Source organism: Mus musculus, chromosome 16 (assembly GCF_000001635.26).
Source record: "Mus musculus strain C57BL/6J chromosome 16, GRCm38.p6 C57BL/6J".
In the NCBI taxonomy this organism is placed as follows: Eukaryota; Metazoa; Chordata; class Mammalia; order Rodentia; family Muridae; genus Mus; species Mus musculus.
In genome coordinates this window covers 90,717,089-90,732,732 of record NC_000082.6, presented here as the reverse complement: position 1 = coordinate 90,732,732, position 15,644 = coordinate 90,717,089, and the positions used below count along the sequence as shown (strand labels likewise).

Sequence of the window (15,644 nt, the reverse complement as noted above, 5' to 3'; positions counted from 1 at the left end):
GCCAATTTGAATCGGGCAGGAGAGAAATTTGAGTCAGCCAGCCAGAGTTCAGAAAGTACTAGAAAGAGTGAGATTATTTGGCAGTGAGTCTCAGAGGATGAAACATTCTAGGTCCAGGTTAGCAGATGGAGTCTGGAAGCTGAAGCCTTCAAGGTCCATGTTTGCAGATGACTTGATTGTACGGAGGCTAGCAGCTTCCAGGCCTAAGCTTAGGGATAGTTAGATAGAAATCTCCGGGGCTGGAGAGATGGCTCAGTGGTTAAGAGCACTGGCTGCTTGCTCTTTTAGAGGTCCTGAGTTCAATTCCCAGCAACCACATGGTGGCTCACAACCATCTGTAATGGGATCTGATGCCCTCTTCTGGTGTGTCTGAAGACAGCAGCAGGGTACTCACATTTATAAAATAAATGAATAAATAAATAAATCTTAAAGAAAGAAAGGAAGGAAGGAAGAAGGAGAGAAAGGAAGAAAGAAAGAAAGAAAGAAAGAAAGAAAGAGAAAGAAAGAAAGAAAGAAAGAAAGAAAGAAAGAAAGAAAGAAAGAAAGAAAGAAAGAAAGAAAGAAAAAAGAAAGAAAGAAAGAAAGGCAGGCAGGCAGGCCCTGGGCAAGCTGGGCGTGGTAGCAACGCCTTTAATCCCAGCACTCGGGAGGGGCAGAGGCAAGTGGATTTCTGAGTTCGAGAGTTCGAGGCCAGCCTGGTCTATAAAGTGAGTTCCAGGACAGCCAGGGCTATACAGAGAAACCCTGTCTCGAAAAAAAAAAAAAAATGCCCTGGGCTCAGCCCAAGCCACCATTTGCAGAGCGTGGATATGGCTCTCATCTCATCTCTTCATCTGAGGAAATAAAAGTGACATTTACATTTACAAATTCTGATTAAGACATTAGGAAAAGATAAACCAAGGGTGTCCTACAAAATAACTTCCTGGTACCTTTTAGAAGAATCCAGCTGGGAAGCTAAGTAAGTGGCAAAGATTGGTCTGTCTCTTGTATGGCAAGAGACAGACACACTGGACGTGGTGGTGCACACCTTTGATCCCAGCACTCCGGAGGCAGAGGCAGGCGGATTTCTGAGTTCAAGGCCAGCCTGGTCTACAGAGTGAGTTCCAGGACAGCCAGGGATACACAGAGAAACCCCATCTTAGAAAAAAGAAAGAAAGAAAAGAAAGAAAGAAAGAAAGAAAGAAGAGAAGAGAAGAGAAGAGAAGAGAAGAGAAGAGAAGAGAAGAGAAGAGAAGAGAAGAGAAGAGAAGAGAAGAGAAGAGAAGAGAAGAGAAGAGAAGAGACTCCTCACAGCACCATAGCATTTTGGGTTGGATCTTGGAACAGGAGACAAGGATGTTGTTAGTGCCAAATCCGAGGAAGTCCATGTTACAGGATTTTTGATCACACTGTGAACCCCAAGATTGGGAATTGGAGAAACCTGTTTCTTGTTGTGGTGCGGCTCAGCCCTAGCACCACCTTTCACCCAAGAGCTTCCTGTAAACAAGAGTTAAATAAAGTCAACGACAGGAAGTGAACACAGGAAAACCCAGGGAGGAGAAAAGAGGGTCTTTGGATTGAAGGGTGTTTAGGAGAGTGTGGAGGAGAGCTTTTTCCTTCTGGGACTCAGTGGAATAGGAAGGGCAGCTGGGTGCTTTCTCTGCTTCTCTGAGCCAGCAGGCTTTCACCACAGCCTCTGGCTCCCGAGACTTCATTTGGTAACTCGAACGTTTGGGATTTTTGTTTTAAAAACAACAGTCCAGAAAAATTTATATTTGGTTGATGAGTGGCATTTTGCCAATGTTAATATCTGGGTTTTATTGAAGCGGGAAACTCTTGGCTCCATTTAGAACCTTTCTGTAAGGAACAGAACTTAAAAAAAAAAAACTTTCATGTGACTTGGAATAATTTCATGCCTGTGTGACCCTGTTTTTGTTAGGGAATTGGTTCTTCTCATAAAGTGTTGCTTGTTTGGAGAGCATGAGAACCGGACTTCAACCACAGGACCCATGTTCATTTAGTGCTGCCTGGGTTTTGTTTTTTAAACATGGGTTGAGGCTCAAACTGCTTCTCATCCCATTCTTGTATGGCAAGAACTTTGATGACTGATCTATTTTCCAAGTCCAGGTCAGGTGGGGTGTAGGGAAGAACTTTACATCTTTGTGTAGGTATTTTAAACTGAGTTATTATAGATAAAATATTATGATATATGTAGATATTATAGGTATATATTGTGGATGTTATAGTTATTATAGATAAGAGTTATTGCAGATTATAGGTCTTCTCCTTCCTTCCTTTCTAACTGAACATAACTTAAGTAAGTTTGAAGTTTTCCCTTTTGTCTATTGGATTACTAATTGCTAAGGCAAAGTTATTGGTGTGACAATAGTCTTAAGAACAGGGGTTGGGAGGGGCAAATTAAACATCTTCTCCCACCTTTTGGCATTAGGAAAAACTAATACTCCTGTGAAGGTCGATGCTTTGAGATAACAGTGACCTGTTTACCTCTAAGACCTTGGCTGCCAGCATTGTTTCTTTCCCTTTAAAATCATAAGCAAGGTCTGGACGGCGACATTGTTCTTTTCTAGGTGTTTCTGTGAGGTAAGGGGGCTACTTTCTTAGAAGGGGGTGTGTGCTCTCAATATTTAACAGTCCAGGCTCTCTTCCTCTGCTAGTTGCTTTGAGCCCCGTGGACCTCAGGCTGTTCATTTCAGAATGAAATAGACTGATGAGAACGTGTGGGTTTCTCAGCTCCACTCTGTTGCAGTTTTGCTGGAAACTACGTGTTCTGCCTACTTTTTAAAGATTTATTTATTTACTTATTTATTTATTATCATGCATACAGTGTTCTGCCTTGCATGTATGCCTTGCATGGCAGGAGAGGGCACCAGATTGCATTACAGATGGTTGTGAGCCACCATAAGGTTGCTGGGAATTGAACTCAGGACCTTTGGAAGAGCATCCAGTGCTCTTAACCGCTGAGCCATCTCTCCAGCTCCCCGCTACTTGTTTTTAACATTCACGAGATCCAAGGTTCAGTTGGGGACTGGGAAATCATGATTCCACTCATTAAATGAAAGAGAGAAGAAACACTATTTAAAGAATATCCCGACTCTGAGGACTTTTAAGAAGTTGAGACACATTCCTCAGTTTCTTCTGGAATACAGATATGTCAGCCCATCTGACTTCTGCTTATCCCTTAGTGTGTTATATCCCCTAAGAAGGGATCTAACAGTGGGTGGCAAGTCCCTGGGGGCTGAGGGGACAGTGTATCCTTCTCCTGGTGCTGGTTGGTCAGGGAAGGCAGACTTGGGTACCATTTGGATCCTAGACACATGCACACATCTAAATGGTCTTTGAATAGCTGCAATCAAACCTGCCAGCTAGGGAAGTAAGCCACCAGCTTCCGGGACCTGCAATCACATCTTATTGTCACTGTGGTGTGCAAGCGTTAGGCAGTGCAAGCAATTAGGATCAGCCTGTGAGCGTGATCAGCGGTTGTTAGCTTCCCGTTTCCCTCAGCTGCCTGTGTGGTTCTGCACATCCATAACTCGGGCTGGTGTGATGTCTCAGAGGTCAGAGGCGCTCGGTAGCAAGGCCAAGTTCAATCCTCAGGAAGAAAACAAGAGGCTTCAAGTTGTCCTCTGACCTCCAGCATGTTCATGTTCCCCCTTAAATACATGCAAATAAAAATGAACCCACAATCTGTTCAGGAAGATGCTCAAGGCCTCATCCATTCATTTCTCCTCCTGCTTCCTCTATCTGTCCTTTCTCCTGTCTTTTCCTTCCCCTCCCTTCCCACCACACCTAGTTCAGCAAAACAAAACATTGGTTCTAGAGTGTTTGGCAACGTCTGCTATTTCCTGCATCCACTGGGGATCTTGGAACTTTAAAGGAAATTTCCAGGAAAGAAGAAGAGACTACAATGGCTAGCTGGAGGATCAGAGCATCAGTGATGTGGAGAGGTTGGAAGTTCAAAGCCCAGTAATTTGGGGTTACCTTGAGTCCCCTCCGTGGTCATTTACTCCCCTCCCTTGTATGTGGCCATATCCTTCTGACTATTAGTTAAATACTTTAATGTGTACAAACAGATTCCCCAGCTTATAACCAAAATGCTAAGAGTATGGCCAGGTAGCATCAGGGTCTACAGCAGGGTCCCACTGCTTTGCTGTAATCTGCCTATTGGTGTACCTTCCAGTGTATTTGCAAAGTCTGTTGGTTTATGGTATTCTTTGCTCCGTTCCGTCTTGGCACACCTCAAGCAGGACCACAGGATTCCTGGCGGTTAAAGGTCGATACGCCTCAGGGACTTGTTGAAATAGGTTCCAAAAGGAGTCATTTCTTTGCCTCTGGGCTGGGCTGTTATCCTAGCATGTGGGAGGCTGAAGCAGGAGGATCACTGTGGGTGAGCTACATAATGAATTCCTGGGCAGCCTGGACAAAAAAAAAAAAAAAAAGATTCAAAAAACAGAAAGTCAAAATCATATTCAGAGAAGGCAAAATAGCCTTTCTAGTTTCCAGCCTGGTACCACCTCGGTCAGGTCAACGACTTAGGATTTGAAACTTTTTGCTAGTGGCCAGAGATACGAAAATAGGTGGTAAGTGTGATGTAGTTTAGTGAAGCGAACTGGGTAGTGTGACTGGGGGGGGGGGGGGGGGGGAGGGGGATATGGTGGTCTTTGCGTGTTGTTTCTTACTGATGCATCCAGGCTGTTCGTGGTGGCGCGCCTTCCCTCTAGCCTGTGGTCTTTGAAATCAAAAGCTGACTTTCTTTAGACTGACCGTCCTTCCCGCCCTGGAGTAGGGTGAACCATACTCTGACCCAGACACACGCCCACTCTGTAGCCACAGCGATGCTGTCCCCTCCAGCTTCTCATATTTTTTCCTTGCAGTGCTAGTCTCAGTAACGCTGGGTCCTTGAGGCAGGGGGCGTCTTTGGCTCGCCACAGACCCCTGTTTTTTTCTAGATGTAGGAAAGCGGGTCTCCGGGAGCAGACGGGCTAGAATCAGAGATGTGACTTGCAGTACACCGCTTGGAATTCCTGGGTCCACTTTCGGCTCCGTGAAGATGGGTCTGCTTACCCAGCACGGGCATGCCCGCTAACAGTGTGGAGGAACTAGGTGAGCTGCTACTCATTTAATTCGAAGCCTTCAACTTTCTCAGCAGCGGCGGAAGGAGCTGAAATGCCCGCAGATAGCACCCCAGCACCCCAGTTCACCAGCTTTCGCTCAGGAAGACCGCAGGACGCAAGCGCAGTGAGCGCGGCTCGCGCGCCGGTCAGATGGCGAGCATGCGCCTTCGATGCAGTCGGGCCCTTCTTCAGGTCCCACCCCTTCGGGCGGTGCCCCGCCTCTTGCACCTTGCGCATGCGCAGAGGTATTATTCCCGTGAGGTTCCGGGGCGCGGCAAATTCGTATGTCATGGCTGCTTCCTGGTCTCTGGGATGTTCCTTGACCGCTTGTGGTTAAAACCGCCTGGCTATGTCGAGCGAGTCCCCCCTGCTGGAGAAGCGTCTGTCGGAAGACTCGAGCCGCTACCTGCGGCTGCAGAAGTGGGCAAACATGTCGAGCGCAGACGCGTTAGGGCTAGAGAAGGAACGGCCTGAGGAGAAGGCGGCCGCGGCGGAGAACCCGCTGGTGTTCCTTTGTGCCCGCTGTCGCCGGCCACTGGGCGACTCGCTCACCTGGGTGGCCAGCCAGGAGGACACCAACTGCATCCTGTTGCGCAGTCAGTTCGGGCCGCCCTCCTGCGTCGGGGTTTCCTGGGGCTGCGGGGGCTGGGGTGGGGACGAGAGCTGTCCCAGCAAACCGCAGGAGAGGCGTCCCTGTGGGTGGCTCACGAGTGACAAGTTTTTTCCTGGGTCTTCCATGCCCCCCAAGGGCAGCGGTTGAGCGTCATCCTGACGTTTTAGGAAGGTGCTTCCTTCAGGGGAGTGTTTTCACATCTGACGGACTCTGTCAGCTGCTTTGGGGACTTAGCTTAGTGTCCTTGGGCAGTCTGTTCAACTGCTTGTGCCTCAAGTTTCTCGTCTCCAAAACGAGGGATAATGATGGGATAACGGGGACGATTAAATAAGTGTATGGTATATGGCCACAGAGTAGGCGATGTCTTTACTGGGTGAGTCCCAATGCTCTTCGCTGGGTCATTTTGTTTATCTCTTAACCCCACTGGTTTTCAGAAAAGGATGTGAAGTAATCCTTGTTCCACCTCTTCTCCCAGAAGGCCCCCATCCCTTTAGTGCTGAACCACGGGAGTACCCCACTTCCCACCAGTCTTTGGGCTCTTTTTTTCCCCTAGTCCTCTAAAATACAAGTTAAAGTTGAGTTAAAAGTTCCTGTCTGCAGGTGTGTAACAACAAACCACACTAACAAAGTGTTGCGACTCTCTTTCCAGGCGTCTCCTGTAACGTCTCTGTGGATAAGGAACCGAAACTGTCCAAGTGCAGAGATGAAGACGGTTGGTAAGTAAGATATTTATGTGAATATGTGAGAGAAAATTTTATTTTATTTATTTATTTTTGGTTTTTCGAGACAGGGTTTCTCTGTATAGCCCTGCCTGTCCTGGAACTCACTTTGTAGACCAGGCTGGCCTCGAACTCAGAAATCAGCCTGCCTCTGCCTCCCGAGTGCTGGGATTAAAGGCGTGCGCCACCACGCCCGGCTGAAAACTTTAATTTTAAGGAAAAATCTTCTACCGACCGTTCTGTGAGATTGCTTGAGATATAACTTTTCATGGTAATTGAATGCATTGAAAAGAAGAAAGGATCCATTATTTGATGGTGATAGCCCCTTAAGATCGGAAAGTGGGAGTTTCTAAGATTCTGAAAGTGTATTTAACACTGATTTTTAGGGCTCTGAGTTTGGTGCCAAAGAAAATGGAAAGTAAAGCAGAAAATATCTATCTTAAAATCTCCAAGTTGAAAGTGTCCTATTCCTGTCCCAGTGCTGCCTGTCTCTTCCTTGTACTGGCAGACAGAAAATACTAATACAGAGCCCACACCCACAGCTGACTGGGCTACGCAGACAGGCCATCTGTGGCTGTAAGTCACTAGTCCCAGGTTCCATGTGCTGGGGCCGAGGGGACAGATAACTTGTCACGGCTGACTACTAACTAGTGTTGGCAAGTGCTGTCCTCAGCAGACTGAGTAGAAAGCTCTGCCTTTTATGTTTGCTACCCCAGAGAGGAGCCGTGTCTTGCTGAGGTGTAGAAACTAGTTCAGGTAGTACCTCAATCAGAGAATCAAGAGGTGGGACTGACTTGAAGGTTTTAATAATGGTTTTAGTAATATTCGAATATAAGTGTTATAGAAACTGGCAGGGAAATTGCATTGACATTGATAAAGATGATATGGGTGTGACAGATTATGTTGTTGGCAAGTAGCTGATTTCAAGCTTGGAAATCTCAATTTCATATATTTTTAAATTTATTATTTTCTATGTATGAGTATTTTGCAAGTATGTATGTATGTTCACCATGTGTGTGCCTGGTGCCTAGGAAGGTCAGAAGAGGGCATTGGATCCTCTGGAACTGGGAGTTACAGACAGTTGTGAGCTGCACTGTGGGTACTGGGAGTTGAACTTGGCTCTCTCTCTACAAGAGCAGCCAGTGCTCTTAACCATTGAGCCATCTCTCCAAATCTCAACTTTAGGTGATATTTTATTTTGTGGCCAAAGGCTACGAGCCCAAGGAATTAGCTTCCCCTCGGCTAGAGCACTGATTACAGTAAGTCTTACAGGGATCGGGGCATTGCCTTCCTCCCTCTGAGGTGTTCTGCTTCCCGTCTTGAGTCTTTTAATGTCAGCTCCTTTTCCATGTGTGTCAGGTCTGTGTAGCAGGTCCACTCTTCTGCACTGACTGTGTTCCCACTGACCAGGCTTCAGATTGGTAGAGATTTGAGAAGGAGCCGCCTTTCCCTGTCAGTGATCTGGGGTTACTTGAGCTCTTTGCTTGCATGGCCTCAACCCGTTGTTTGTATTGCCTTAAATTGTCTTGGGTTTGTTTCACCAGGGCCCTGTGAAATACTGTGTTGCTTTGGGATGCTTTTACGTTTTTCAGAAGGTCCTTTCTACTGAACATCTGGCTAAGTCATTATAGTGGTCAACGAAGGCATGGGATGGGCTTCAGAAGCCGCCTATAGAGCTAGCAGTACTATCTCTGTTTTCCTGATTTCTGTCCTTTACCGAGGAGGGTCTTACAATTGAGCCAGTTCTTGTTTAAAGCTGCTTTATAGTGCCTCGTGTTGCTTCTCAAGTCTTGTTCAATGATAAGCTGAATTGGGCCCAATGATAGTGGCCGCTTACTCCCTACTGTTCCCCAAGGGTGTTCTAGGGTCTGGATTAGTGTGGACTATGATAAAGAACCTATCCTGCCTAGTTCTATGTTAGTTTAGCTCTATCTGAAGAGGAGGAGGGAACCTCAGTGAGGAAGAGCCTCCATAAGGTTGAGCTGTAGGCAAGCCTGGAAAGCCTTTTCCTCACTAGTGATCCATGGGGAGGCCCAGCCCATTGTGGGAGGGGCCAGCCCATTGTGGGTGGGGCCACTCCTGGGCTGATGGCCCTGCGTACTGTAAGAAAGCGGGCTGAACAAGCTAGTAAGCAGCACCCCTCCATGGCCTCTGCATCAGCTCCTGCCTCCAGGTTCCTGCCCCCTTTGCGTTTGTGTCCTGACTTCCTTCACCGATGGACTACAATATGGAAGTGTAAGCCCAATAACCCTGTGAGCTGCTGTGTAGATTCTGGGAACAACTCAGGTGCTCTGCAAGAGTAGTGCTGCTTTTAGGCTCTCACCCAGTCCCTCAACCCCAAGATATATCGACATATCTTATGGGAAGTCTTTTAAACACACCATGGAAACAATACCGAATGAGTGGCAGATAGCTTAACCAGTTCTATCACTAGTGAAATTTTACCTGGTGGTGATGTTTTGACCTTTGTTCCATATGTTGTTGTGATAATTAGAAAGCATCTCCATGTCTGTCTTGCCTTGCCTGGCTCTTCAGTGGCTCCCTTTGGTATGATGTCAAGAACAGACACTTAGTGGTAACAGGTCCCATGTGAAGGAGGAATTAAAATACTTTGAAGTAATAACCCATTGTCGTGTACATTCCAGTACTTTAATTAAGAGTAGATCTAGCCGGGCGTGGTGGCGCACGCCTTTAATCCCAGCACTCGGGAGGCAGAGGCAGGCAGATTTCTGAGTTCGAGGCCAGCCTGGTCTACAAAGTGAGTTCTAGGACAGCCAAGGCTACACAGAGAAACCCTGTCTCGAAAAACCAAAAAACAAACAAACAAAAAAGAGTAGATCTAAAAATCCAGTAAGCATTTGGTAAATGTTGGGACTGTAGAATGGTAATTTAGGTACATTAATTTGCAAGGGCTTTTGGGAGACATTGGACTGTGCGGACAGTTTAAAGATGTGAGCGGGCACAGAGGGAGAGCCAGATCCGTGGAACAGGAGCCAAGAAGACTGGAGAAACAGTTACGCAGAGAAATAACAGAAACTTCAGTAAAATGCCGTTAATCGCCTGTATTGACACGTCTCTAGTTGATAGTAAAGTGTTTATGTCAAAGTACAGTGTAAGGAAACAGGACAGGTCTAGCATGGACATGGCAGATGCATGTCAGCGACTGAGGTAACTAACTGGTCATGGTGACACACATCTACAGTCCCAGCACCTGGATGGTTGGGGCAGAGGACCAGGAGACCAAGCTGATTCATGGTGAATACTCCCCACCGGGCTTGTGCAGTTGTTCTTGCCATGGGGCATCACCCAACTGTGCAGAACTTTTGTCTGAAAGTCTGCAAACCCACTGCCTGCTCCTGGAGCAGAGTTACAGACTGGCACGTGGGTTGGCCATGTTTTTATTTGTTTCTTTATTTTCAAGACGGTTTCCCTGTGTAGCCCTGCCTGTCCGGGAGCTTACTGGATAAACCAGGCTGGTCTTGCCCTCAGAGATCCACCTGCCTCCCAAATGCTGGGATTAAAGGTGTGTCCCACCATTCCTGGAGGTCTGTGAGTGAGACTGGTTCTACGGCTACAGTACAGGGTTAATGCTTACATCAGACACCAGGTGGCTTAAAAGCCTCAAATGCATATTCTCTGCTTCATTACAATAAAATTGCCTCTTTTCCTACCTAGAATATTAATGATGGGTTGGACATTGTAAAAGACATGCAGAATCTGTGTTTTTAAATTTGGACCTTTATAAGCATCCATCCATCTGTCTGTCTGTCTGTCTCTCTCTCTCTCTCTCTCTTTTCCTTTCTCATCTTACTCACTGCTCCCCTCCCAGTCACCCCCTCCCACAGTCCTTCCCCCACTCTCCCCTCCCCTTCTCTGAGTGGGTGGGGTCTCCCCTGTGTGTCCCCACCTCCGTGGCACATCAAGTCTCTGCAGGGCTAGGTGCATCCTCTCCCACCGAGGCCACAGATGGCAGCCCGACTGTAAGAACAGGAGACCCAGAATCTTTTTGTTGCTTTTCCAGATTTTAAGTAGTTTGTCTCAGTACCAGATCAGGGACTCAGTTCTGGAAAACCCTGGCTTGGCATTTGTGTTGCCCAAGGTGGTGCAGCCGAGGGCGGTGCTTGTAGTTCTCCTGAGTCCTCCTGCCTTTGTTCTTCCTCATCTGTGTGACTCGATGTGTCAGAGAGAAGCTGTGTGTGCTGATGCAGCCTTCTCACCCACCACTTGCCACAGGAGGATGGGGTAGGAGGGCTGGCCTACAGAGGAGGCGTGTGTGTGCATGTGCATGTCTGCCTGCCTGCATGCATGCTTGTGTGCATTCGTCTGTGTGTGTGTGTGTGTGTGTGTGTGTGTGTAGGTCAGGGACTCTTGTTTCACTGTGTGGGTCCTGAGATTGAATCAGGTTGTTATGCTTGGCAGCAAGCACCTTTACCTGAGCCATCTTGCCAGCCCCAGCTCATGGGTTTGAGCAAGGAGGGTTCTTAAAGAGATTGCTGCTTTCTCCCTAAGCAGTGGTGCTTCTCTGTTGCAGCATCCTTGAGGCGCTGTACTGCACGGGCTGCTCCCTCAGCCTTGGCTATGTGTACAGATGCACTCCTAAGAACCTGGACTACAAGCGCGACTTGTTCTGCCTCAGCGTTGAAGCCGTTGAAAGGTAGGTCTAATAGATGAGCGGCTGCCTTGTGACTGGTTCTCACAGAATTAGGTCCTCAGAAGCTGTGTGACGACAACAGTACAAAATCACCACCGTTAGGTTCATGTGTGTTCTGGAGTAACAATTTCTGATGGTAAAGAATTTATTTGGTATTGGAAAAGACAGATAGTAGATTGTAGGAGGAAATGTATGACCTTTCTTTGAAGTGAAAAATCAATTGAATTTTTTGTTTATTTATATTTTACTTATTTTGTTTTGGTTTTTTTGAGATAAGGTTTCTCTGTGTAGCCCTGGCTGTCCTGGAACTCACTAAGTAGACCCGGCTGGCCTCAAACTCAGAGGTCGGCCTGCATGTATGTATGCGTGCTGCATGTATGTATGCGTGCTGCATGTGAGCCTGGTTCCCGGAAAGCCAGAACTGGAGTTAGGGAGGCTGAGCTGCTGTGTGGGCGCTGGGAACCAATCTCAGCTCCTGTAGGAGCTGTTAACTTCTCACTGTCTCTCTAGATCTTGATAATCAAGGGTCTGTCCCACAAACGTGAAAATATCGAAGTCTCTTCTGGAAAGTCATATAAAGCAAGCAGTGGCTTCTTAGGTTTGCTCTGCTTGTCCTTGGGTCTCCGGGTGTCATGCTGTTTGGCCACCTGACTACCTGAGGGGGAGGCTTATTCCAGTAGTGACATATTTCTAATAGAAAGTGAATACGGAGGGCTATCTGGCCCAAGCCTCGGGAGGGGTGCGTTTACAGGGTCTCTATGAGGAGAGAATGGCTGTGTTTAGTTATTTGGTGCTCAGAGTAATGGACTTAGAGCTGCCATTGTGAGCTGCTATAATTTGATGTTTATTCCTCTTCATACTTTAACTTTGTAATGCACTGCACCTCAGTTACACCTTAGGGTCCTCTGAGAAGCAAATCGTGTCAGAAGACAAGGAGCTTTTCAACCTTGAAAGCCGAGTTGAAATAGAGAAGTCTATAAAGCAGGTAACTTTATTCTAAATTTACACCTTGAATGATTTCCTGAAGTGATCAGATGACCCCACTTAGCTCTTTCACAGTGAGAAAGTGCTCATGGCCTGTTAGGGAGCTGAGCTGTGAGCTGAAGCTGGATCAACACTGAACATATTCCACACTGAGACCAAAAACAGCATCCTAAAGTAGAAATGCACCCTTCAGCAAAGCAATATTTAAATTGTTTTCTTTTTCATGTGTCTGTGTAATTTGTGTGTTTTGCCTACATGTCTGCGTGTGCACCATATGCATTCGTGGTGCCTGTGGAGGTTGGAAGAGGGTGTCAGATCCCCAGTGAGGTCTCAGGATTGAACCCAGGATGTCAGGCTCAGCAGCAGGTACCTTTACCTGCTAAGCCATCTGTGCCCTTAGTCGAATTGTCTTGTCTGGTATAGACAGCTCACTGCTGAATACTAATGTTTCCTGAGACAGGCAAGATGGTGAATGCATGTGTCACTGTAGATGGTGGGCTGTGACTAAAGCTAAGAAGATTATCAGGATGTGTCAGTCACTCTGCTAACGAGTTTGGTAGAGCAAGCATGTTTATGTCACATGTAGCATTCAGAGTGGCATGGCTTAGTCTAATCATTAAGCTGAGGAACTAATCATGCTCACACGTGTGTCTCTCCACGCCTTTTCATCTGGTAGATGGAAGAAGTCCTGACAGCCCTGCAAAAGAAGCTACGGGAAGTTGAATCTAAACTGTCCTTGGCCAGCCGGGGCAGCTGAGCTGTGTCCCATCCGCCACCATGCCCCACCCTCATTCCTAACAAACTCTTTCTCTGCCTTTAATTTAGGGTAAGAGGTAACCGTTTCCCGTGTTTGAATTATAAGGCCAGTTTATGGGATTTTAATGTTTTAATTTTAATTAAAAGACCAGGGTGATTTTCTGTCTTCTTTTTCTATTAAATTTGTTGTTTGTATGTATGTATGTGCATGTATGTATATATGTATGTATTTTTATATCTTTTAAAAACTTTGTTACTTTTAATACTTTGAGTACTTAAGAGTAGAGAGAAAAATCTTGTTTTACCCTTGAAAATTAGTGCTTAAGCCTCTCTGGAAAAATTGTCAGTTGACTTGTTAGAATGATTTAAATTTGTGTAAAGTATCATTGTGTCATGAGACCCCCATTTTGCTGTGTGCTACTTCATGCTTAAAGAGTCTGGAGGCTACTCAACCGATAGTGCACTCTCTGGGTAAGATATTAGTGGACTGTATTTAGATTTAGATTTTCTATAATGCAATACCTTTATAAGGAATGTATTCATTTTTATAATAAGAGAATAAAGAATTCAAAAGTGCTTGAACGTTCATTTGTTTGGTTTTTTTTTTTGTTTGTTTGCAAACTAAATTCATATTTAAGTGAGATAAAAAAATTCTGGGGCCTTGAAATCTACATATTCAGTGAGCATGCACTGTGCTCTGCTCTGCCCAGCCCCCTTCTAGGAACTGAGATGGCCTGTCACAGCACTCTGCAGAGCTAGCTCTTAGTGTCTGAGCATTCTGAGACTGATAGAGTGTAACTGGAAGCATGCTCCTAGGCCCGGGGGGCGGCAGGAGGGGGGGGGGCGGCAGGGGGGTCATTTTAGATCCAAACTGTGATGTCTGTATGAACTCTACACTTAGTGGTCTCATTTAACAATTAGATGTAGCCGGGCGTGGTGGCGCATGCCTTTAATCCCAGCACTCTGGAGGCAGAGGCAGGTGGATTTTTGAGTTCGAGGCCAGCCTGGTCTACAGAGTGAGTTCCAGGACAGCTCGGGCTACACAGAGAAACCCTAGCTTGAAAAACCAAACCAAAAAAAAAAAAAAAAAAAAAAAATGGATGTATGCATCAAACAGGGCATGGGCCATGCAGGGGCCTGTGGTTTGCAGGAGCCGGTGACGTCTGAAGAGTGCCAATACCTGAGCTGCTGGCAAACCACTGGCAGCTTGAAGCTGGGCAAGTGGGGGTGGGTATTGTAACACTAGCCAAATCAGCAAGTACTGAAAAAGGTCAGGCTTCCCTCTTCCTTCCCAGCTGGTCCCCCAGCACGGTACAGTCTATTTTAGCCCCGCCCCATAACTTAACGTGTAGAAGAAAGTACTCAGCATACAAAAGACCATTCTGAATATCTCATTCGTTAAGTAAAAAATGAAACTGTCTTACAATCATAGGGATTATAGCTACATTCTTCATTTCTTCCCGAGAAAAAGCAAAAACTTGAAAACAAGTGACTTAGAGTCTTACTAGTTACTGTCACATACATCATTCCAAGACAGGGTTTCCCTGTGTAGCCTTGGCTCTTCTGGAACTCACTCTGTAGACCAGTGTGGCCTTCCCAGCCTAGAGTAGGCTGAGCAGACCCTTGAGCGCTTGCCACAGTGAACCTTATCGACTTAGGTGGAGTCACCTGCCTTGGTTGTACTTGCCTTGGGTGGGGTCATCTGCCTACAGGAATTTAGAAGAATAGCTGATCTTGCTTTGCAACAATCCAGCTGAAATAAAGGATGGGGTTGTCGCGTCTGTCTCTGGCCAGCAGAAAAGGGCCAGCAGAAAAGAGCGACGTCACAGCGTTCTTCTCAAAGCAGTTTATTCAGGAACCTTTCAACATGCAAGCAGGAATCTCTCTCTAGCCCCCAATCGCAATCCCTTATATAGTCCCTCAACCATGCCCCATCAGCCCAGTCCAAGTAAATCTCAGTTCATTGGCCTTCGTCAAATGGCCTGATCTTGCGTCATGGTGTGCCTGCACAGCTCTCACGATGGATGTGGCTTATTTTTGGGTGTATGAGGAAGTCAGGTGCAAGTCATAAGACTTGGCTGCAGTCCTGGGCGCCATCTTGGGTCTACCGCCACACCCGCTCCCCACATTCCCCCCTTTTTTCTTTTTTGGCAGAGAGAATGTCTGTCTTAGGTTGCCCCCTACGGCAATGCCCCTTACCCGTCATGGGGAGACAAACAGCTTTGGTTTGATCCCTGTCTTAGGTTGGTGACACGCCCAAGGAGTCTTACCCGTCATTGACTACTTCTCTAGCATGCCAAGCCACACTTGAGGAGACTGTCCTGTCTCCACCGCTGCAAAAGCCTGTATCATCAAGGCTTGGGTTCTGCGCTGACGAAACTGTATACGGCAAATGCACCAAAAGGCCAGATTGCTGATTAGTATCAGACACAGGGCAAGTCCACCAATTCCGGCCCACTCTTTCAAGCGGGAGACAGCTGTAGATCCAGCTGGCCAGTCCTTAAGGTACTGAGATATCTGCAACACCCGCGGTTAAATTACAGCCATGGCAGTTTGTACCACAGAGGTAAAGGATATGGCCGCAGCTGTGGCTGCAGAGGCAGAAATTGCTATAGCAGTGACAATGGCCGCAGTAATGCCAAAAATCCCTCTTAGGTCTAAACAAAGTCATAGCAGAAGGAGCTTGAACAGGCCAAGGTACAAAGCAAGGCATCCTAGTCACAACAGCTAAATGATATTCAGATACATTCCAGCACAAATACTATAACAAAAAATATCACTACTACAATTAACAATATTATTCTCATAAC

General features: G+C 46.6%; 1 protein-coding gene and 1 long non-coding RNA gene across 4 annotated transcripts; one reads left to right on the top strand and one right to left on the bottom strand.

Moving 5' to 3' along the window:
• Positions 1-2,772: 2,772 nt before the first annotated feature.
• Gm17518 lies at positions 2,773-5,313 on the bottom strand. Of its 3 annotated transcripts, XR_385043.4 has the most exons (3): positions 4,677-5,230; positions 4,171-4,413; positions 2,773-3,650 (listed from the first exon to the last, which is right to left on the bottom strand). It is a non-coding gene; the product is annotated as a predicted gene, 17518 (long non-coding RNA). The 3 variants fall into 3 exon arrangements; XR_876238.3 differs by having other exon boundaries at positions 2,773-4,413; positions 5,062-5,313; XR_876237.3 differs by having other exon boundaries at positions 2,773-4,413; positions 4,677-5,309.
• A 48-nt stretch (positions 5,314-5,361) lies between these two features.
• On the top strand, positions 5,362-13,421 carry Mis18a (MIS18 kinetochore protein A). Its single transcript, NM_025642.1, has 5 exons — positions 5,362-5,707; positions 6,374-6,440; positions 10,975-11,097; positions 11,983-12,079; positions 12,755-13,421. The coding sequence occupies exons 1-5, from the start codon at positions 5,461-5,463 to the stop codon at positions 12,833-12,835; spliced, it is 615 nt and encodes a 204-aa protein (NP_079918.1). The 5' UTR covers positions 5,362-5,460; the 3' UTR covers positions 12,836-13,421.
• Positions 13,422-15,644: the final 2,223 nt, after the last annotated feature.

Bases quoted from the DNA above. Each gene is read 5' to 3' on its own strand.
- Mis18a (NM_025642.1), top strand. From the start codon at position 5,461: ATGTCGAGCGAGTCCCCCCTGCTGGAGAAGCGTCTGTCGGAAGACTCG. The intron at 5,708-6,373 runs GTCAGTTCGGGC...CTCTCTTTCCAG, and splicing joins CAACTGCATCCTGTTGCGCA to GCGTCTCCTGTAACGTCTCT. The intron at 11,098-11,982 runs GTAGGTCTAATA...ACTGCACCTCAG, and splicing joins AGCGTTGAAGCCGTTGAAAG to TTACACCTTAGGGTCCTCTG.